Source organism: Zychaea mexicana (genome assembly GCF_025766255.1).
Source record: "Zychaea mexicana strain RSA 1403 chromosome Unknown BDB00scaffold_2, whole genome shotgun sequence".
NCBI classification, from domain to species: Eukaryota; Fungi; Mucoromycota; class Mucoromycetes; order Mucorales; family Lichtheimiaceae; genus Zychaea; species Zychaea mexicana.
Window position 1 is genome coordinate 55,911 of NW_026516665.1, and position 21,586 is coordinate 77,496.

Sequence of the window (21,586 nt, forward strand, 5' to 3'; positions counted from 1 at the left end):
GCAGTCGCGAGGGAAATCGGCGGCCACAGTAGTTCTCAAAGCAAGTGACTTCATTCCGATTGGCATGGTAGGTCTTTTAACTAAATAAAGGGGCAGCAAACATAGGAACATGGAGAACCCAGTTCATACAGCAGACAACTAACCTTATTTTGTGTAGGATGCCGCCAGGGTCCGCGGTCTGACTGAATCGAAAGGCGCTCTGTCCTTGCGTGTGACTTGTTTGGATCCATTGTAGACCCTCCTCTCGTGTTCACTTGCAGACGGTCTTTGCACGTTCCCTCTGCATGGCAAAGCTAACGCGGTCATTCTCTTGCTAATCCCTGGTGCTTCGTGGAGACCGGTGTATTTCTTTCAGCCTTTGGGAATCTATTTCTTTCAGCCTTTCGGGCATCTTTTTCTTTCAGCCTTTGGGCATCTATATCTTTCAGCCCTTGGACTTCTATTTCTTTCAGCCCTTGGACTTCTATTTCTTTCAGCCCATGGACTTCTATATCTTTCAGCCCTTGGACTTCTATTTCTTTCAGCCCATGGACTTCTATATCTTTCAGCCTTTGGGCATCTATTTCTTTCAGCCCTTGGTCTTCTATATCTTTCAGCCTTTGGGCATCTATTTCTTTCAGCCCTTGGTCTTCTATATCTTTCAGCCCTTGGACTTCTATTTCTTTCAGCCCTTGGTCTTCTATATCTTTCAGCCTTTGGGCATCTATTTCTTTCAGCCCTTGGTCTTCTATATCTTTCAGCCCTTGGTCTTCTATATCTTTCAGCCTTTGGGCTTCTATTTCTTTCAGCCCTTGGTCTTCTATATCTTTCAGCCTTTGGGAATCTATTTCTTTCAGCCCTTGGTCTTCTATATCTTTCAGCCTTTGGGCATCTATTTCTTTCAGCCCTTGGTCTTCTATATCTTTCAGCCTTTCGGGCATCTTTTTCTTTCAGCCCTTGGGCATCTATTTCTTTCAGCCCTTGGACTTCTATTTCTTTCAGCCCTTGGTCTTCTATATCTTTCAGCCTTTGGGCATCTATTTCTTTAAGCCCTTGGTCTTCTATATCTTTCAGCCTTTGGGCATCTATTTCTTTCAGCCCTTGGTCTTCTATATCTTTCAGCCTTTGGGCATCTATTTCTTTCAGCCCTTGGTCTTCTATATCTTTCAGCCTTTGGGCATCTATTTCTTTCAGCCCTTGGTCTTCTATATCTTTCAGCCTTTCGGGCATCTTTTTCTTTCAGCCCTTGGGCATCTATTTCTTTCAGCCCTTGGACTTCTATTTCTTTCAGCCCTTGGTCTTCTATATCTTTCAGCCTTTGGGCATCTATTTCTTTAAGCCCTTGGTCTTCTATATCTTTCAGCCTTTGGGCATCTATTTCTTTCAGCCCTTGGTCTTCTATATCTTTCAGCCTTTGGGCTTCTATTTCTTTCAGCCCTTGGTCTTCTATATCTTTCAGCCTTTGGGCATCTATTTCTTTCAGCCCTTGGTCTTCTATATCTTTCAGCCTTTGGGCATCTATTTCTTTCAGCCCTTGGTCTTCTATATCTTTCAGCCTTTGGGCATCTATTTCTTTCAGCCCTTGGTCTTCTATATCTTTCAGCCTTTGGGCATCTATTTCTTTCAGCCCTTGGTCTTCTATATCTTTCAGCCTTTGGGCATCTATTTCTTTCAGCCCTTGGTCTTCTATATCTTTCAGCCTTTGGGCACTTTCAGCCCTTGGTCTTCTATTTCTTTCAGCCTTTGGGCATCTATTTCTTTCAGCCCTTGGTCTTCTATTTCTTTCAGCCCTTGGACTTCTATTTCTTTCAGCCCTTGGACTTCTATTTCTTTCAGCCCTTGGACTTCTATTTCTTTCAGCCCTTGGACTTCTATTTCTTTCAGCCCTTGGGCATCTATTTCTTTCAGCCCTTGGACTTCTATATCTTTCAGCCTTTGGGCATCTATTTCTTTCAGCCCTTGGTCTTCTATATCTTTCAGCCTTTGGGCTTCTATTTCTTTCAGCCCTTGGTCTTCTATTTCTTTCAGCCCTTGGACTTCTATTTCTTTCAGCCCTTGGACTTCTATTTCTTTCAGCCCTTGGGCATCTATTTCTTTCAGCCTTCGGGCATCTATTTCTTTCAGCCTTCGGGCTGTTTTTTTAAAGTTAAAGAAAATGATAAAACAAAGGTTCGATCTCCTTGAACGACACTACCTTTGCTCAAGCAAGTGCAGTTTGCAAAAGTCTTTTAATTCGCGAATAAAGCCATTAAAGCTGTCCAAACATTATGCATTCCTTTTGCTAGGTTTAACACTTCATGTTTGAATGTATGCTTTTATTTTTGTTAAGATGCAGAAGCATAAAGATAAATGTGTATAAACTCCTAGCGTAAGTGATTGCTGGTGTGTTGGGAGAACTACCTGCGTGATCGAGTCTCTCTATACGTGAACAAGGCACGCCTTTATACACATGATACACCCACAGCTCCTCTTGGCCCTGGCTCATTTGGTCGAATATGTAGGGCGTAAAACCCTGAGACAGGGTTAATATGTCATATTTAACCCTGAAGTCCTGAGCAATATTACTGGCTAAATACACGTACCTTGTTTATGCACTATGACGAGCACCATGATCGATCCATCCTAGTTGACCATGCTGATGACTGATCCATGCCGATGTCCACGACATTGATCAACCTTACGGGTTGCTTTTTGTCAAGTTTGATTATAATGGATACTGTATGTTGTATTACGCGTAGAGAAGTATGTTTGTTTATATGATATATCATGACGACAGCTCTCTTTTTTATATACCTGGAAACATCTCTACATGTTTCCACTTTTCTACGTTTTCACCCATCCAATGCAAGGATCTTGGCTTTTGTTCTCCTCCAGGGCACCACTCAACCTTCGGATTTTGCCGCCAGAGCTCAACCATGCGTATAGCTCTTTCATTTTGCTGCTGTAAACTATGATATTTGATAAACTTTTCGACGCCTTTGATGACCGCGTTCCTACGATTGAACTTTTTGGCCTGGTCCTTGCGCCACTTTGTTTTCCATTGTAACTCTAGGTCTTTGATAGATGGCAACCGGATATCCCTTCGTGCCATTCGCGCCAAAGGTCGGTCACTGTTGCTACACCATCGTTTAATCTGTAGTGTGGAGGTTGAGAGCAGTGTTGAAAAGCGACGAAGAGGTTGAGGCAGGCATGGGCGTGTTATTAGACGGAATTGGTGGGGTGATAATGTCGGCAATGGATGGTGGGGTGTCAGTTAGAGCGGCAAAGGATGGAGCGACAGTAGCAGCTGCAGAGTTGGCAGCCGAAGGTGTAGTATTAACCGGAACATTCGTTGATTGCGATTTTGGAGTCCATTGAACCGATATCGTGAGGCGTCCGTTCGCAAGGTCACCCATAAACTGGTTGAATGTGCGGTTATGCTCTTCAACCAATTGTGTGTTACGATCGACTTTTTGATTAAGATCGGTATACATCTGCCGTGAAAAACCATGCAGTTGTGGCATCGCTCTTGATAAGGTGAGGTCCTCTGGTGGGGGAGCCGTTTCGATGGAGGTCGCTAGATTACTAGAGTAATATAAATCATCGTAAGTCACTACATCATGTAATAATCTAACTTATACGATAAACATCGTGATTACTCACTTTTTACATGCAATATATTCTGGATCACTGCAAATAGTAGCATTCCAGATAGATAACTGAGGGTGGCGTTTCATCATTGGCACGGAGTCTTGTAGTATTGTCTTGCGTAGAATGCGTAGCATCTTGAGAAATCCGTTGCCATTGGTCGACCCATGGGAAAACCTTCTTTTGTAACGTTTCTGATGGTTGGACCCCATCGCGAGGTAACCAGAAAGTTTTTCCAGTGGCATCAAACGTTGCCATTGCGCGCAACTGTCGGCGAGGTAAGTTCGTTAAATAGGATCCTTCCATCGCGTCGCTTGTCCATCGACCTGCGCGTCGGATAGCCGAATCGCTAACCTCGACCATATCCGCCATTTTTGCTCCCGACTTTCTTCCTGCATGCGTAACGGCTGTTGATACGATTTTGCATGTGTCGAATGCCTTTTTAAGTGCCTTGTAATGCGCCGGTTGCTCAACATTCTTGGTAAAATCAGCAGGGTCGCTCTTGCAGAGTTTAATGTTGTACCATGTTTGAGGCCGTGTCATATCCGGGAATGGTTCGCCTTGGATGTGCCAACGATGGAAAAAGTATAATCCTAGAGCCATCCATGTGCAAGTTTCGACATGCGCACACCGGATGGCAGATCCATGCTCTGCTTTACCGAACTGGTTTGTCTTGCCATGGTCCAAGAGCAAAAGCAAACAAGGGGATTCTTGTCAGGCGTGAGTCCTTCTCCTTGTAATGGGATGACGTGTATATCTGCCAACTTAATCTGTCGAACATTCTCGCCACGCATGAGCGCAAAGTGTGATACCAACATCATGACTGCGTTTCGATACTGCTCGGATGTGTCGCGCGTCAGGAAGTAATCGATGATTATGGCCAGTTCTTCAATCGTTGAGTATCCATTGAAAATGGATCCGGCAGCGCGATCTTTGATATCCTCTTTCCTTTCGTTTCTTAGCAACGACTTCACATCCGGAATTCGTGGGTTATTACTGGGATCGTTCAATCGAAGAGCGCATTGGTCGTGGAAAAGCTGGATGATTGCACTGACGTACTGCCCAATCGTACTAAAACCGATCGTGTAAAACTCGTGTTCTTCCGAGCAATATCAGTACTGGGCACATCAGAAAGTTTCTTGCAACAGCAGGAACTCTTTTAGACTTGGAACAAGTTGATCGAGCTTTGTGTGCTTAAACTATCGTTTCTCTTAAAATCTGCACGACATGCACTCTACAGCCAAGATCAAATCTTTTGATACTTGATACTGTAATGCCCATACTCATTAGTAGAATTGTTTTACAAACGTTTCAAATGGCGTTCTATTAAAGCCCCTAAATCCACGTGGATGTGACCATCTGTTTGGGAGATCGCCTGAGATCGAGCTGCCTTTGGAGCGCCATATATGTTTTCAGGTGGAGGCAGTTCGACACATGTACAGCAACGCTTTTCTTTATTACTTTTTCTCCGTGATCTTGCTTGTCCATACAGTTACGATAAAAGTAGCTGCCGTGGCATACCTTTCACTTTTTGTCGAGGTATGGCATGGAACATAACAATGACTGTAATTAATTGGCCCACGAAAGCTTGGGACAGTACAATATGATGACTTTCAAGCTTCGGACCACCTTCCGATGTTTTGCCGTATAAGACTACTACATATACCAAAAGAATCTTAATATCAATGACTAAGTTTCTTCAAAAAAATTAGAAAGCCCTTTTGCTTTGTTTCAGTTCAAAATGAGTTTGTACAGCATCTTACCGTCGCCGTTTGTATTGCACTTTTCCTAATTTACAGTTACATTGGCTACCCAGGCCAGTATTGATCGAGCGGTCTGTATACTTCAAAAGTACCATACATCATTCCTTTGATGGATGATGAGGGGTAGCAAAAGTCAATTTTCTAGAAGAAGGTCGTCAACTGATAGCGGGGGGAGCTCACCAAACGGGCAAGCCTCAGTGGACATGGCCATATCTTGTCCTCCTGTACCAGTGATCTCGTTTGAAAACGTCGCGAAAACGCCAATTGGGACGATATCGAGAGAAGTCATTCCAACGCTGTGAAGTGGGTAAAGAGCTCGGATCATCCAATTTTAGGTAAGCCATTGCCTGCCTATAGCAAGAGACGTAAATCTGTTTCTGTTTCTTGAGGGAAATTTATATACAAACTTACAACCAGAAAACAAGCTTATAAACCGCGGCCTTGTTATCGGTTTTAACGAATTATATATCTCAGTCTCGCTAAATGGTCGTCTACACACTCCCATGGCTTTTCACTCCACGTGGTCATCGACACCTGTGCTTGTCTCGAGAGCTCTAAGTATTCTGTGATCCCAATATGTATGTCAAGCGCACAATCATATACGTTGCGATACATTCAAAGCACACAATATTTATGGGACCAACTCACTACAAACTATACATACAGCACATTGTATATATATGTATATGTAACTTAGATAAAAATAGCCACTACTTCACTTAATAAGAAATTGAAAAGTAATTGATCAACACCACGTCTCACATGTGCCGACTCATCTTGGTATTTCACGGATTAACTAGGCTAAGGAAGAAGTTGTCATTATATTGGTCACGCAATTCGCATTAGCTACTATCCGAGGCATTGAGCCAAATAGACCCTTTACCCACGCACCCCCTATTACTTCATCCTATATGCTTAATCAATAATAATGCATCTGTTCAATGTACAGTACATGCTGTGTGATAGTTACGCAGAACAAGACTTTGCTATAAATAGTGAGAACTTCTGCTATCATAATAAACCGGTTTATTTGTGAACCTAATATGGATTAGATCCATCGCCATTAAGCAATTTTCGATAGATTCAACAAAAAGTGGATAAGTCGGTAGAAGAACGACAGCTTGTCGAGGCTTTGAAACTGCAGGATATGATCCACCATAAATCGGCACTGCGATGGGGTGAAGCAAAGGATAGGCTGAAACAAGGATATGTACAACGAGAGAACTATGAAGAGGCTGCGCAATGGGTCATGACATCCCTCAAGAATGTGCGTGATACTTTTGGCCCTACGAGCATTGAAACATCGTGTGAATTGCTTAAGCTCGCAATAATGTTTGCCGTGCGCAGCTCTCAAATAACGGAATATAGTTGTGTCTTTGATGGGGTATACTTTAAGCTTTACAGTTATCGAGTGCAAGACAGGGATGACAAAGAAGTTAAAGATATTTTGGGGCTCAAATATACCAAGACCAGAGACGAACAGCTGGCTTTACGAGGCATTGGCAATATGTAAGAAAGGAGCAGTTTGACGACTGTGTAATTTCTGGGTAATTTTGCAAACTTTGCCAATCTACGTCGATATGATAATATGTATGTATAGAGCGTTGATCAAGATCGTTTTGGGAATACTGTGTTTAAACCGATATTCGATGAAATATTGCGTAACATTCCGTACACAAAAAGCGATGGTAGGTAATACTTTTAATTATTTTAACTAAGTGAGTTTATGTATTGTAATGCTGACCATGAATATCAAATTAGCCAATTCACTTCGTTAAGCAATCGGTACAAAGTCAAAGCAGATGCGACTCTCTCTGTTCTTATCAACGATGAGGAACTGCGCACACTGGTAGTCGAAGTAAAATCGTCTTTGGAAGTAAGCGAACAGGACTTTTCAAGTTGGCCGTAGAGATAAAAATCATGCTTGATGCAATGATGGAAAGGCATTTTTTGCAGCCCAGTTGTTTATGGAGTTCTGGTAGAGGTTAGTAGTATATATGATGTGCATATTTAGCAACCTCATTGGATTGATGCTAATAGAATCTGATCAAATATACTAGGGTTCATCTTGCTCACAAATAAGATCTATCTTAAATATTCTTCACCTGCAATGGTTGCTCTTCTTCTTGTCAGCAGCGGATATGCTATATATTTCGTGCCACAAGTCCAGTCTCTGATTTCTTGAACCTGTAATGCTTCCGTTAGACCTGCTAGTAAAACCTTTCCCTTCTTCTTTTATCGATAACGACTTTGCTCGTGTTGTACACCTTACTCAAACGTGGATGTAACCATGCTTACTAACTGTCTACTTACAAATGAATAATGTGGACGGTTTCGACCCACGAGGAAACATCAAGGTGCTGATGGCAACCAACAGACCTAATACCCTTGACCCTGCCTTGTTGCTACCGAGTCGTTTGGATAGACGTGTAGAATTCGGTTTACCAGATTTGGAGGTAAAAATGCTTTTCGTGTGAGGCGTAGTGTGTATGTGTGTAGGGATGGGTGATATGAAACTTAACGCTTTTCATGTATATTTTAAGGCAGTGCACATATATAAAGATTCACGCAAAAAGCACGAGTGTCGAGCGTGACTTTCGTTACGAACTTATTGCACGATTGTGTCCGAACGCAACGGGTGCTGAATTGCGAAGTGTCTGTACAGAAGCCGGTATGTTTGCCATCCGTGCAAGAAGAAAGGTGGCCACCGAAAAGGACTTTTTGGAAGCGGTCAACAAGGTTATCAAGGGTTATCAAAAGTTCTCCAGTACTCCCAAGGTAAACTTTATAACCATGTGCATATTGTTTGTGTCTTTATATGTATATTCAAAAATAGATTATCTAACATTCTATTCTTCTTTTTTATTATATAGTATCTTATGTGGAATTAGAACCAGTATTATCATCATCATCAATAAACAAAGCTCGCGTCCCAATGAAACTTTCTGCTTTCGTCAAAACATGTTGTTGGGGACTGGATGGAGAAATGAGAAGGATCATCACTATGAGGGAACTGATATGATATCACTCTAATAAGTAATGAACGATCGAGTCTGTGTCACGCCTGAAACCTACCGTCTTGTTTAACATCATCTACATTATAAGGTTAATTGCTCTATTGGTAAAACAAAGAATAGACGAAAAAGAAGAGAGTAAAGTGGCATGTAAATCAGCTGTTGTAGGAGCAGTTTTCATCGTGACGCGGATAGATGCTACTGTTTAACTAAGGGATCGTGAAGTATTTAATACTGAATAAAGTCCGGCAAATACTGCAAAAGATTACTGCAATTGCAATACTGCAAATTTACTGAGGCCCGCGCAAACATATATATAATTGCACTGTGGTAAAAAACACATTATTACAGTGCCTGAAACATCATCAGCATTTAAAAGCATACACAGCAATTACTACGGCAACCAGCTAAGCACTGTAGCATAGAGACAATCCAAGCGAATTGTAAACATTATACTCGGATGATCCAGCTTATGTAAGGCTATAACCTGATATGGACTGACGCGATATGATGCATAGACGTATGTCATTTGTGATCTCTTAAATCTCTTAAACGATTACTTACCAAGAAAAGGGCGGCTGATGATGCACTCAGAATGGATGTCTTGTCACCACAAGTTATATTCGCGAATTAAAATCCAAAAAAAAAGGAAAAGTATCTGGAAAGGAGGGGATTGGGGTATGATAGCGGATAGCGTTATGCAAGTTGTTTAATATCTTATCACCAGGATGACTGAGCGTGTATTGGGTTGGAGTAAATATGCGCTGAACGCCGCACCCAGCGTCTTCATGGGATCCAGTGAAACATTGTAGAAAGTCTCGGCCATTGTTGTATCAACTGTGGTGGCGTGTGTAACAAAAATAAAAAACGCTCTCTTATACGAGCATATGCACACGGCAATCAGCGATTGCCGATCCTCCAAGCCCGCAATGATGGATGGGGCAGCTTAAAATAGATTGTCAAGAGCAGATTATAGAGCAGCATGGCTGTTTTCAGCATAGTATTATGCGCGTCATCCTAGAGCTACTATTATCCATACAGGCTGCTTCTTCAGGTTGATACTGTTGTTTGGTTTGCTCGTTTTATCCACCACCTGCCTGAGCAGCAGCGAATACAAAGTTAATCAGACGTGGTGTGACGTAATCGGCGTATGTGTGGGTGATGTATGGTGATATATGTGGGAAAAAAGCAATACAAAAAAAAGCAGGATGGTCGCCTCGTACGAGAGTCAAGCATGCATAATCTTAGCCTTGCTTCCGAGCACATGAGTTCGTCTTACGTGTACTCTCATGTTCTATGTGAAAGTTGTGCCAACAATGTTTTTGGTTAATCAAGGGGTTGAAAGGGGCGTGGCAAGCGAAACATACCATTAAACCGGTTCTCTCAGCTTAGAACAGCTTGCCTTAAGCAAAGTTGCTGCTGGTGTGCATAGCCTCCCAACAAATACTTCCTTTCGATTATTTTAGCGAGCAGAACTACGCGACCACAGAAATGTAAAAAAAAAGAAAGGTGAAAAGCGCGTACCAAAGTGTGATAAAGCGCGTTGTGATCGTGTTACTGTCGGCTACAATACAGAAGATCTGTCATTGTTCCCTGCATTGTTAGCCTGGACCTGTGGAGGTATTTTTACCTATTTAGCAGAGAAAAAAGGGAAGCGGGATGCATATAAAGGCAGTCATTTTCCGCAGCGTGTTGCTTCCTTGCTTTTTCTCTTTTTCACGATTAGGTACTTTCTTCTTTTTGTGGACCTAACGCGGGTTTTTGTAGGTCGTGGGTGGGTGATGATGCTTGTTCTGTAGGCACGGGTCGACTAAGGTAGGTGGCGCAGGTAAGTGATTGCAGGTAAGTGATTGCAGGCAAGTGGTCGCGATTGGTGAGACGGGACTGGGCATCTCAATACCAATCGACCTTCGATGATCCACAAAGCAACCAAGACAAGACCCTAGCTTTGAGGTAGAGGGTTACGGGAGCAGATGTCGATGTACCATCCTGTGGTTGCTCCTGTCAGTACCTGCCTAAGAACAGGGAAGCTAAGAAGACATCGACACCCTTTAATTGATTAGTAGTATAAAGTATCAAATAAAAATGTTTTTTTTCTCTTCCCGTTCGTTGAACTTGTTTGTGCGTGTTTTATATTGTTGTTATACTTCTTCATATACGAGCGAGAGTCGTCATTCTCGCTCCTGATTGCACAGTGGAGACTTTTGCAACGAGCAATATAGTTGCCACGAGATCGTCGACAAAGTGATATTGATAACAGTGTTGGGGTTCGGGAACAGTGGAGTCGACATTTATAACGCTCTATGGGAGCGATGGCAAACGCTCTATGGGAGAGATGGCAAACACTCTATGGGAGAGATGGCAAACACTTTATGGCCAGAGATGGCAAACACTTTATGGCCAGAGATGGCAAACACTCTTGGGAGAAATGGCAAACGCTCTATGGGAGAATTGGCAAACACTCTGTGCGAGCAATGGCAAACACTCTATGGGAGAGATGTCTGGCAGAGATGGCGAACGCTCTATGCGAGACAGCCAGCACTAACCCAGCTTTAATTGTAAAAGGCTATTAACAAATAGAAGGGCTTCAAAGACACTCTCATTCTACCGTTACCGAGCTTCACCACTTGTCCTTGGTATACACTTTGCTTTGCATCACGCGTACTTCACGGTCGTCAACTTCTGCGCCATTATTTCTAGATGTATATGGCTTCTATTTATGTGAGCTTCTTGCTACAATATCAGTAATTTTTATTTTCTACAATGTCAACCATTCCCGGCACCTGCCATTTACTTTTTCTCTGGGATCTTGTTGCTGAAACACTGTAAACCGTGTCTGTGCGCCTTGTGGCCCGACAGGCGGCGACACTGTCGGGGCACGCCCTGCATGGTACCGGTGAAACATATTTCGTAGGACTATCAAAACACGCAGACCACATACGCCTTCTTCTTGACAGCTTGACCGTGTCTCTTCAACACCTCTACTTCACATGGTATCTTCCCTGCCATTTTACTTTCCCACCTGCTGATTGAATGACGAATTACAAGTCACGTGACGTGTTTTTTTAAGACAGGGGTTTGAGTTCAAAAAGCATAAATACGCCCATATTTTTCAGGCCATTTCGTTTTTTCTCTTCACTCTTTCTTTCCTTCATTTTTCTATTTCCTTCACTCCCTTGGATCCTCCTGGTCTTCCTCTTGGCTCTTCCCTTGGTCCTGGTCTTTCTCTTGGCTCTTCCCTTGGTCCTGGTCCTGCCTCTGTCGGTCCTGGTCTTTGCCTCTGTCGGTCCTGGTCTCAGCCTTTTTCCCGTGGTCCCTGGCTGCCTACAACAGGTCCCTGCTTTGGGCTGTCCAGTCTGGCGTTCAACGGTGTTGGTCACAACCGGTTTGCAGGCGAGATCAGAGGACGGAGAAATCCTTTTGAAATAGAAACAAACGTTAATTATTAGGGCATTTACTTTCATTTTCAAGCATTTACAAGTGGCTTTCTTGCAAAAGAAGCCCGGTTTGCTCGAAACATTGCCACTGAGCTTTGCTTCACACAAGAGCCTTCCGAAAGTCTGGGGTACGACTCAAACTGCCCCTGATTAACGGTAAAAAACGTTAGGTAAGAGACACAGAACACTTTTGAATGGTTGTTATCTCTTCAATCTTAATTTCTGGAAAACTTCTGATAACATGTTCTTAATTATTATTATTTTTTTTTCTTTTTCATAATTGCAGGTACGCGATGCTGCTTGGGATCACTTCTTCTCTCCCTTTTACTTTTTCTTTGAGGGCATCTCATGTCAGCAGACTGCCCAAAGTGTGCAGCGAGCGTGCGGGTTTGAGGGTTGGCCGCCTTTGGACCTGCTGTGCATGGCGGGCTGATATGAGCATGCCTAGTGGTCCTAAACCGTAACCGGCACCAAGTATATGCCCTCTGCGAGTATTCAGAGTAAGCGAGGACGAATCCCTACTTGTCCGGCGACCAGTGGCTGCGAAGCCTTTCTTTATATCTATTTTCCAAGAGCTCCAAGTGTAGCTAGTCCTGCATCTCTGACCGTGGCTGGCTGCTCCTGGGGCATTCTTACACCATCAAGGGAACCTTCTGCTGTTTGAGTCACTCGCGCAGTTGTGTACTCCCGAGTGGGTTTGTGGACACTGGGGAAGGGCTTGCCTCTCAGTTAGGAACTCTCTCTGCGATTTTTATTTATTACATTCACCTTTTTTTTACACCCTCTTCTTCTTCAACGATGACGCGGTCCCGAGCAGCGGCGCGTCTTTAACTGCGAGGGCTATTGTCTGGTGGACTTATCAATGAAGAGAGCAGGTATCATGGAAAATGGGGAGGGTGGATGGAGTGGGATGATATGCTAGTTAGACAAAAATTACGCTTGCGTGGTTTTCTCTTTTTCTTGTAGTTGCAGGAACCGCACCTTTCGACAAGTGTTACGTTTGGCTGGACAGCGAAAAGTTGATGTGTACTGGGCCGCCATGCTGGCGAGCGCGGGGCTAACTAAATCCGTGTCGTTAAAGTGAGCGTGTGTGCCGAGTAGTGGATGGGGTGCGGGGTAATGTGGGCTAACATGTTCCTTATTGTGAAATCAGAAGTGATTGACTAATCATTGATAATGTAGGCGCTTAATACTTAATGCTTCCACGTCGTCAAAAAACAAATGTTTATAATCTTCAAACGCTGTGGAAAAGCCTTCAATGTCTTCTGAAGGCTTTTATAAACAATATATTACCATCTTGGAATTTCATACGCGTGCTTGATGTTTTACTGGGTCTAGGTCCCGATTGTCCTAGTTTTTACACGATAGATTCATCTTGTTTATTATATGTATATTAAAGTGGTAGAATGAAACACATACATTAACAAACAGACATACTATCAGAACTTTCTGTTTCTTTAAAACATTGTAAAAAGTGCAAAGTGAGCGATGGTGTCGATTAGGACAAAGGTCTTAAACTGTTTTGAGCGTGGAGATTAATCTAGCTTTATTGAAAGTCTCCAACGTCATGGGAAGCGTGTATTTAAGCTATCGGTTCCTCTTCTTCTGGATCGGTTGCCCATCTCTACTACTTAGTAACATGCTATGATGACTGATCAAAGTCTTGTCAGAACTTGTGTAGAAGTCGCTATATATATCGCGACCCCTCTTTAATACTGGCGCTACCTGGTGTACCTGTTGATAGGCCCATTGCCCCATTTACATAAGCTGAATCACCGGAAAGATTTATTTCCAGGCTTTACATAATCAAAGTGAATTGTCTGGCCGATTGCCATAGTGTATAATTATCTGTGTATGCTATTGGTGTTTAACCGAGTTTCTCATTATGATGTATTAGGAAGTGTAATAATGTGTGGTTGCGTCCTATAGTTTCTTTCAATGAAAAACTAGCAGCGGAGGATCTACGAAAATGCATGCACGCTATTCCCAGTGCCTCTTTGGTATGTGGTTTTTAGGATTCAATGGTATATGTACAGTGGTTCCCCGTATAATTTCAACGTCAAAGGGGGTCTAAATGTCATCCGAGTCCAGCTCTTCTGTGGTGGTGGCACGGAGCTGAACCTCAAGCCAATGATGTATTACCGAGTTTACTTTCCAGCATTAATGATCGTTTCAGTCGCCCAATTAGGGAAATCTGCACCGGCGATCGGCGATTTTGAGTGGCAGAAGCTTTACACTCTACCCGCACTACATATTACCGCTTTTCTAAAGTACTGGTCATTCGAAGCATTTAGGAAGCTGGCAAGTCTGCACTCTGGAGGCGCAACTGAATCGACATGCCTCTGCAGCTTCTTTGTGACTTATGCTAGAAGATGACTTGTATCAAACCTGTTGTCAACAAAATTTTCGTACAGTACTGCGTCCATGGATCGGACGCAGTACACCCTTTTTTATAAACAACAATAAACCAGTCGAACCATTCGCCCCGAGCCCAACCTCCACCGCTCAATTTTTTCTCGGAAGGCCTTCGCATGAAGAAGCCGAACGTTGACAGACAGGACAAAAGAGCTTCATAACTTGGCTAAGCATCATTGGGGGAGCAAGAGCCTAATTATCATGGCGCAAATAATGTATTAGATGCATCTTCAAGGTCGTAGAGGCAGCATAATGAAATCTCTATGAAAAAAGAAAAGCAAGGCGTCGTTTGGCAGCCATCATGGTACTAGTAGGCTCTTACGTTATATCGAACTGCCTTCTTCGAAGACGACGGTCTAACTCTCAGGTGATGCTGGTTTCCAGTGGCGTACCTTACTCTAAACATCTTTTGGAGTTATATCGCGCTTGTTAGCCTTGGAAAGACTGAGCGAGACTCTTCGGACTCGAGCGCCCCATCAAGATGTCAATGTTCTCACGGATTCTCTCATCAAAAATGTGTTTCATCCACCCAGAGTGTTTAACGCGTATCGAGGTTTTGAAAGGCCTGTGCCGCTAGATCGGCCATTAGGAATCTCGTACAGGCACAAGCTAATGGTGGAGCAGCTACTGTAGGTCCAGGCGACAAGGATCCAGATACTACTTAAAGGCTAATTTAAATGATGGATAAAGCTAATTCGTTCGCCAGTTTAGCAGTCAAGGAAATCTTCGAGCCTTATCAAGTAGCCATGTTCTTTGAGCGCATGCAGCAGTTGCCCAAACTACATGCCTTTGTCCCGCGGGCAGTGATCATGAACATATTGGCTGTTGTATTTTCCTTCGATTTAACTTATCGCTGTAGACGTAGACAGGAAGGTTTTATTATTAATGAATACGACGGTGTGAACACTGCGTCCTAAGGGACATACTTGCTCGCGTCAGATTTAAATTGTATCGATATTCTGTCTTGCAAGTAAAACTATAGAAGGTGGGTCACAATATTGTCCGGCATGACTTATTTCATCAGGTACTGAGCATACATCGAAGTATGTTGAAGGAAAAGTCATCTTTTCGTTCGGAGCAAAATGGAAAAGACTGGGTGAGCTATCTAGACCACTCGATTGGCTCCAACTCTAGGACACGGTAACAGCAGCAGTAGCAGTAGAAGAAGATGGCAATGATCAATGTATTTGACTTTAGCATGAGAGTATCATAGAAGAAAAAGGAACATGGGCGCAGACACCGAATAAAGGAGAATTAATGTCATTAGAAGAAAATGATGCTTTTACCGGTCCGGTGTTCCGCATACATATTATGCAAAAAGACACACAGACCACATAACTTACGTAGCAAGTCGTCACTCTTAGCATCTATGTGACAGAAGCCAACAATATGTAGTGTTATTATACCAACCTGATGCGTCTTTGAAACCGATTGTTTCTGCTTAAGAAAATGTGCCGTATGTAATAGAAAAAGCAGAGGTTGAGATCTAGAAAAAGATTTAACGCGCGAAGGTGCGTATGAGTTCTTATCTTCAACAGGCGCGTGATTGTGCTATCTGTAAATGTGTCAAGGCTTTGTAATATCTATATAAAATCATTGAACAAATACAGATTTTGTAGCGTATAAGTTACCAACACGACCGTTACATTATCATGTTTAGAACAAGCTGAACAAATGTGTTCATCAGGCAATTATACACAGAATACCGCATATTGTAGCACTTGCGGAGTACAATGCCAGCCGCCAGACTTTAGGTCCCTGCCAACAGCTCCTTTCTCTACTAGAGATCATTAATTTTTTTACCCGCGATCTCAAAGCCATGAGTGTGTTCCCAAAAGAAACAATCAAGGTACCTGCTTTTTATCACATTTGAAGCAACAAACAGTGCTAGAGCTCACATGCCAATACGTATGTACATAGAACATTGGCGAATCACTTGGCATTACCAATCTAAAAGATGAAGTAGCGACTGCCCTTGCCCAAGATGTCGAATACCGAGTACACGAACTGATTCAAGTAAACTATTGTTCACACAACAAAAGCACAGCATAACAGTAATAAATAACTTTTCCGGGGTCGATTTTAAGACTGATTGGTGTGAACATTGTGTTTTTTTTTTCTAGGAAGCAACCAAATTTATGCGCCATTCAAAACGATCTAAACTTACTGTTGACGATATTAATTCAGCACTTCGTCTAAAAAACGTAGAGGTACTATTCACAACTTTAATCTTCTGTACAGCTGTGCAATCGCAAAAGAGGGTGGACATGCCGTGTACTAAAGAAAGAAAAAAAATGTGTAGCCCTTATACGGATACGCATGCAGTGATGCCCCCAAATTCAGAAAAACGACTGTCAACACAAACGATATCTATTTCGCAGAAGATAACGAGGTCGACTTTGATACAATACTGAGTAAACCATTACCCAAGATTCCGTTGGATGTAGCATTTACAGCACATTGGCTCGCGATTGAGGGTGTTCAACCTGCTATTCCACAAAACCCAACTCCAGGAGGTAAAGAAAAAGAAAAATACAGCAAGGAAGAAGAAGACAATACATATCTCTCTGTACGTGTACTTACAACAGAATGATATTACCATGCAGACGCCAAAGCAGACATATTATCAAAACGAACGAGCAAGGGCCATGGTGGTAGCATATCAGATCAAGTTGATGTTAAACCACTCGTCAAACACGTTCTGTCAAAGGAACTACAAATGTATTTTGAACGTATCACAGAAGCTGTTTTAAGCGACGACGAACGATTACGATCACAGGCGTTTGAGAGTTTACGCATGGATCCAGGCTTGCATCAGCTGTTGCCTTACTTCGTACAACATATCCACAAGAAAATATCACAAAATCACAAGGATCTGGATATCCTGAGCGCCATGTTGTCCATGGCCCATTCGCTTTTAAACAACAAACATCTTTTCGTCGAACCCTATGTAAGCTTACAGAATATGCGATGTTTAGACAATGAGATGATAAGGATATGCATGTGTTTGATATGGAACATGACATTAGCTAAACCGTTCTTGTTTAGCTACATCAATTGATCCCTTCCATCTTGACATGTCTTGTCGGCCGCACGATCTGCGAAAACCCTATGCAACAAGATCATTGGACTGTAAGACAACGCGCAGCCGCTCTTATTGCCAGTATCTGCGGGGAATATGGCAAAGCGTATCATACATTACAGCCACGTATTACAAAGACGTTATTACGAGCATTCATGGATCCGGCACGACCGCTTACAACACAATACGGTGCAATTGTTGGCTTGGAACATTTGGGTGTTGAAGTAACCCGGGTGTTGATTGTGCCCAATATCAAGTTTTACAGCGATTGTTGCCTTGCAAATGCTTTGGAGGGCAGCAGCATACAACGGAAACAGGAGGGTGAAAAGTGTCAAGAAGCTCTGGTGGTAAATAATCACAGCTACTCTATTTCTTTCTGTGTATATGCTCAACAACTCATTCCAAACTCCCTCTCTCCTGTAGTTTGTACTGGAACATGTGGCACAAGATGCAGCAGACGAAAATGAAGAATCACAAGAAGTTGCCAGCGAAGACGACAAGCAAAAATTCCTCAGCGTGATTGGATCGATCGTAGGAGACGAGTTCTTGACACGAAACCAAAACATTAAAAAAGTAGCATTGCAAAATATCATGGATGCAGCACATTAAAGAATGGTACATAAAGAAGTGTTTTTCAACGGAAAAAAAATAAAATTAAACTGAAAGTTATGATGACATTAATAAGAAAAAAATTATGATTTTTGAGCATGCAAAGTATAATCTACAATGTAAGATTGGGTGATAAAGTCGTCTAGACGCTGGAAATGACGGTCCGTGTACGGTAATAATCCATCAATTATCTACAACAACATAACAGACAAGATGAGTTAACAGGCTCCGGATATTTTAAAAAGCAACATTACCTCTTTAGCATTGGCGAGTTCTACAATTTCTTCTGAGCTATGCGTTGACAGGATCCCGTTCAAGATCGTCTGTGCGACATGAGCATGTTTAGCATTCGTGTTCCAATCCCGGATATAGCCCAGCAGTTTCTCTAAATTCTGCGTGCCCATCTCTGCCAGAATGGTGTCTACGGCTGTGCTTCCAGTAATACTGCCCGGTTGGCTATTTTCTTCCATGACTGTCTTAAACAATGCCAACAGTCGGTAAGGCTGTTCGAGTGACAGGGCCAATAAGATGGCATTCAGATAATCCTTTTTGTGCATAAAGTTTTGTAATTCTTGTTCCCTGTAAAGATAGTTTCAGAACAGTCAATTTTTTTTAGGCAACAGAACAATTTCCTCTGTTGTACTTACTTTATGATAAAGTCTTCTTTCTCCTTTAGCTCTTGCTCTTGTTCTTCACGAGTGACATCCTCCCAGAAATTCACAACTGAATCAGCACCCGCTGAAGCAATGTATCTTTGATCCTTGCGCACAGCCAGCGCCCATACTTTTTCCGTATGATTATCCATTGTGGTCTCGCACTCATTTGTCTTGATCGTCCACACCTTAAGCAATCCATCCGAGCCACTGGACACCAACTGCATACCCGCGGTCAAGAAGTCGACACGCAACACCGAGTTGGTATGGCCTTCGAATGTTTTGATACATGTGAAATTACGGACGTTCCACAACTTGACCGTCTTGTCACCTGAACTGGTCGCAATGACTTGATCTACGGGCGAGAACTGAACACTCCACACACCACGCTTGTGGCCTTTGCATGTACCCAATAGTTCGCCCGAATCCACGCTCCACATCTTGACCAGTTTGTCTTGCGAGCCTGTGGCGAAAACCTTGTCGTTGGGCGCAATGGCGATCGTGTTGATATCCTTGTCGTGGGCTTGATGCGTATACAGTGCACGAGGCTTGTCGTTTTTCTTCAGGTCTTGCAAATGCCAGTATTTTACTGTACGGTCTTGACCACCAGTCAACAAGAAATTCGTGGATTTGTTGGGTAATGCGACAGCTCCAATGGCTTCTGTGTGGCCAACACATACGCCTATGCATTCATACTTGTATTTGTTGCTGTCTTGATCCAACTCCATCTTCCATAATCGTGCTGTTCGATCCTTAGCGCCAGTAACGAAAAGCGTACCATCGACCCGTGATCGGTCGACGCAAATGATCATGTCTTGATGTCCATAGAGCAGTTCACAATCTTGTGTTTCAACGTTGTATACGCGAAGAACCTGGCTGTTAGTTACTGCACCCAAATGGGTTTCGTCAGGGCCGAGGTATGCAATGTCGACAATTTGGTCGTTGTAGCCGACGATTTGCTTGATGCGATCAAGTTGCTGAGGGATAGAATAGATGAGGACGTTTTGGTCGTTGGTGACTGCAGCGAGAAGTTGTGATTTTGGTGAATAACTATTGTTATAAATTCACGTTAGTTACTATTCTCTCTCCCCGGTCTTGCTCGTACACAATATTTTAGGAGGTCTTACATGACATCAGTAATGGTATGTTTGCTGTTTTCTTCCTTTTCTTGTGCCTGAACAAGTTGGCCCGTCTTGAGATCCCATATCCGTACAAGACCACCGTCACCGCCCGTATAAAACAGTTCTTCATTTTGCCATCGTTCATCGTAAGCAGACAAATCTGTGCTGGTCGCAATAAATCCAACGGTTTCTAACGTCTCATAAATAGGATAGGTCGTTTTCAATTGCTTTGATTGCCAATCCCATACGTTCACAACTTTATCACGCGAGCCTGAGATCAAGGTTCGACCGTCTGCGGAGAAATCCAATCCTCGGATCACACTGACATGGCTCTGTAATACACCAATGCATCTATAGAAAAATGTCAGTTATCGTAGTTTATACGCAATCGTTATAACAAAAAAATATTACTTTTTGGTTTGAAGGTTCCAAATACGAATTTCACAATCATCTGCACCAGAAGCCAGGTACCATTGACCGTTCATGTAATGAAACTTGACTGCCGAGACAACGCCGCGATGACCATTGAACACGTGTGTACAGAACCCACGATCAATATCCCATACTTTGACAACACCATCGGCACCACCAGTGGCAACCAATGTGGATGAATGATCGATATCCATCACAATCACTGGCGCTTCATGTGCTTTGGTTGTACGTATGCATTGTCCCGTCTGTAAATCCCATATGCGCATTTGAAGACTTCGACTCGCTGATACCAAGTGTTTGCTGTCCGGTTTAACTGCCATGGTCGTAACAATTTCAGTATCCTAATACCCCCCAAAAAAACGGACGCGATCGAACGATCGATCGAAGTGTGCGCGTGTTGTTATTATTAATATTCTTAAAGGCAAATTTGCACGAGTAGGAAAAAAGAACTTACGCCTTCTAGACGATGCACTTGTTTGCCCGTAGACAATTCCGTCACTACGATATCTTCATTGAGTGTAGTAATTAACAGTGATTCATCGTTCGTGACAAGGACTTTGCCACCAGTATAGATCGAATCGATCGTTTTGACCGATTTGAAGCTGTCACAATTTAATTTAAAAGGAACATTAATCGGGCCTTTCTTTTACTTTGGTGGTTACACTAATGCAAGGTGTGTTAACTTTTTGTCTTACCTTGATTTCAACAAAAGTTTTGAGTTGGTCGTCTTAACTTGGTCGACATCCATGGCACAAAGATAATGGAGCAGTTATGTGGTCAATTTTTATTTTTTACGCTCCTGGAGAAAAAATTAAGGTTGCACAAGAAAATGCAAAGCTGGTTGCTGGGTATGTGCTTATGAGGCGAGAGAGAGAGAGAGGGAGGGAGAAATGGGCCAAAAATGGGAAACCCAAGCCACAAAAGCTGACAGGAAATATATGATCCTCCTACAACGTCACTGCCAAAGTGCCAACCAGAAAGTTACACAAGATCAATGCAGGCTTTTTGCTATTGCCATACATCATCACCGCATCGTCACTGACGACGACAATGACGAGGTTCAAAAGGAGGAGTCTTTTGCTATGACGACAATATGATGAGACTGCTGCCATGATAGATAATAGAAATCGTGCCTTTTTAAAGCACAGTAGCGAAATTCGGAGATTGTCACTAGAAGTAGGTAGAAAAGAATGACAAGGGGTTCACTACCTACCCCAATCAAGTAGGGTATGTTGTAGGCCGGGGACATAAAAAAAACCTAGAAAGATCCATGCTAATGATTGTTAGGCAATAAGACTTGCATCCCTTTCTCAGAAACTTGTTTCTTTTATTTTTCTTCTTTTTATATATCATTACTTGTGTGTTTCACGTAACCTCAAACCCACAACCAAGAGACTGACCAAATGGTTCACCATCCAAGCTCGCCAACACACATCAACACAAATCAACTCAAC

The 21,586-nt window shown here is 42.7% G+C and overlaps 5 protein-coding genes across 5 annotated transcripts; 4 read left to right on the forward strand and 1 right to left on the reverse strand.

Moving 5' to 3' along the window:
• Positions 1–8: 8 nt before the first annotated feature.
• BDB00DRAFT_219464 (uncharacterized protein) lies at positions 9–1,074 on the forward strand. Its single transcript, XM_053116515.1, has 2 exons — positions 9–67; positions 158–1,074. The coding sequence occupies exon 2, from the start codon at positions 480–482 to the stop codon at positions 1,026–1,028; it is 549 nt and encodes a 182-aa protein (XP_052985385.1). The 5' UTR covers positions 9–67; positions 158–479; the 3' UTR covers positions 1,029–1,074.
• Positions 1,075–6,297: 5,223 nt separating this feature from the next.
• BDB00DRAFT_783220 (uncharacterized protein) lies at positions 6,298–7,416 on the forward strand (the record flags this gene model as incomplete). The annotated part of the gene is made up of 4 exons (XM_053120362.1): positions 6,298–6,312; positions 6,451–6,878; positions 7,131–7,245; positions 7,384–7,416. 4 exons carry the CDS (start codon positions 6,298–6,300, stop codon positions 7,414–7,416), a joined length of 591 nt encoding a protein of 196 aa, XP_052985386.1.
• Positions 7,417–7,684: 268 nt separating this feature from the next.
• Positions 7,685–8,260, forward strand: BDB00DRAFT_783221 (P-loop containing nucleoside triphosphate hydrolase protein; the record flags this gene model as incomplete). Its single annotated transcript, XM_053120363.1, has 3 exons — positions 7,685–7,825; positions 7,932–8,147; positions 8,243–8,260. 3 exons carry the CDS (start codon positions 7,685–7,687, stop codon positions 8,258–8,260), a joined length of 375 nt encoding a protein of 124 aa, XP_052985387.1.
• Positions 8,261–15,976: 7,716 nt separating this feature from the next.
• BDB00DRAFT_795555 (transcription initiation factor TFIID subunit 6) lies at positions 15,977–17,989 on the forward strand. The gene is made up of 7 exons (XM_053121396.1): positions 15,977–16,084; positions 16,156–16,251; positions 16,359–16,445; positions 16,538–16,751; positions 16,842–17,185; positions 17,284–17,664; positions 17,741–17,989. The coding sequence occupies exons 1-7, from the start codon at positions 16,055–16,057 to the stop codon at positions 17,924–17,926; spliced, it is 1,338 nt and encodes a 445-aa protein (XP_052985388.1). The 5' UTR covers positions 15,977–16,054; the 3' UTR covers positions 17,927–17,989.
• Position 17,990: 1 nt separating this feature from the next.
• Positions 17,991–21,076, reverse strand: BDB00DRAFT_967380 (WD40-repeat-containing domain protein). Its single transcript, XM_053129810.1, has 7 exons — positions 20,828–21,076; positions 20,587–20,734; positions 20,112–20,473; positions 19,707–20,051; positions 18,574–19,629; positions 18,181–18,505; positions 17,991–18,117 (listed from the first exon to the last, which is right to left on the reverse strand). Exons 1-7 carry the CDS (start codon positions 20,878–20,880, stop codon positions 18,010–18,012), a joined length of 2,397 nt encoding a protein of 798 aa, XP_052985389.1. The 5' UTR covers positions 20,881–21,076; the 3' UTR covers positions 17,991–18,009.
• Between the last annotated feature and the right edge of the window lie 510 nt (positions 21,077–21,586).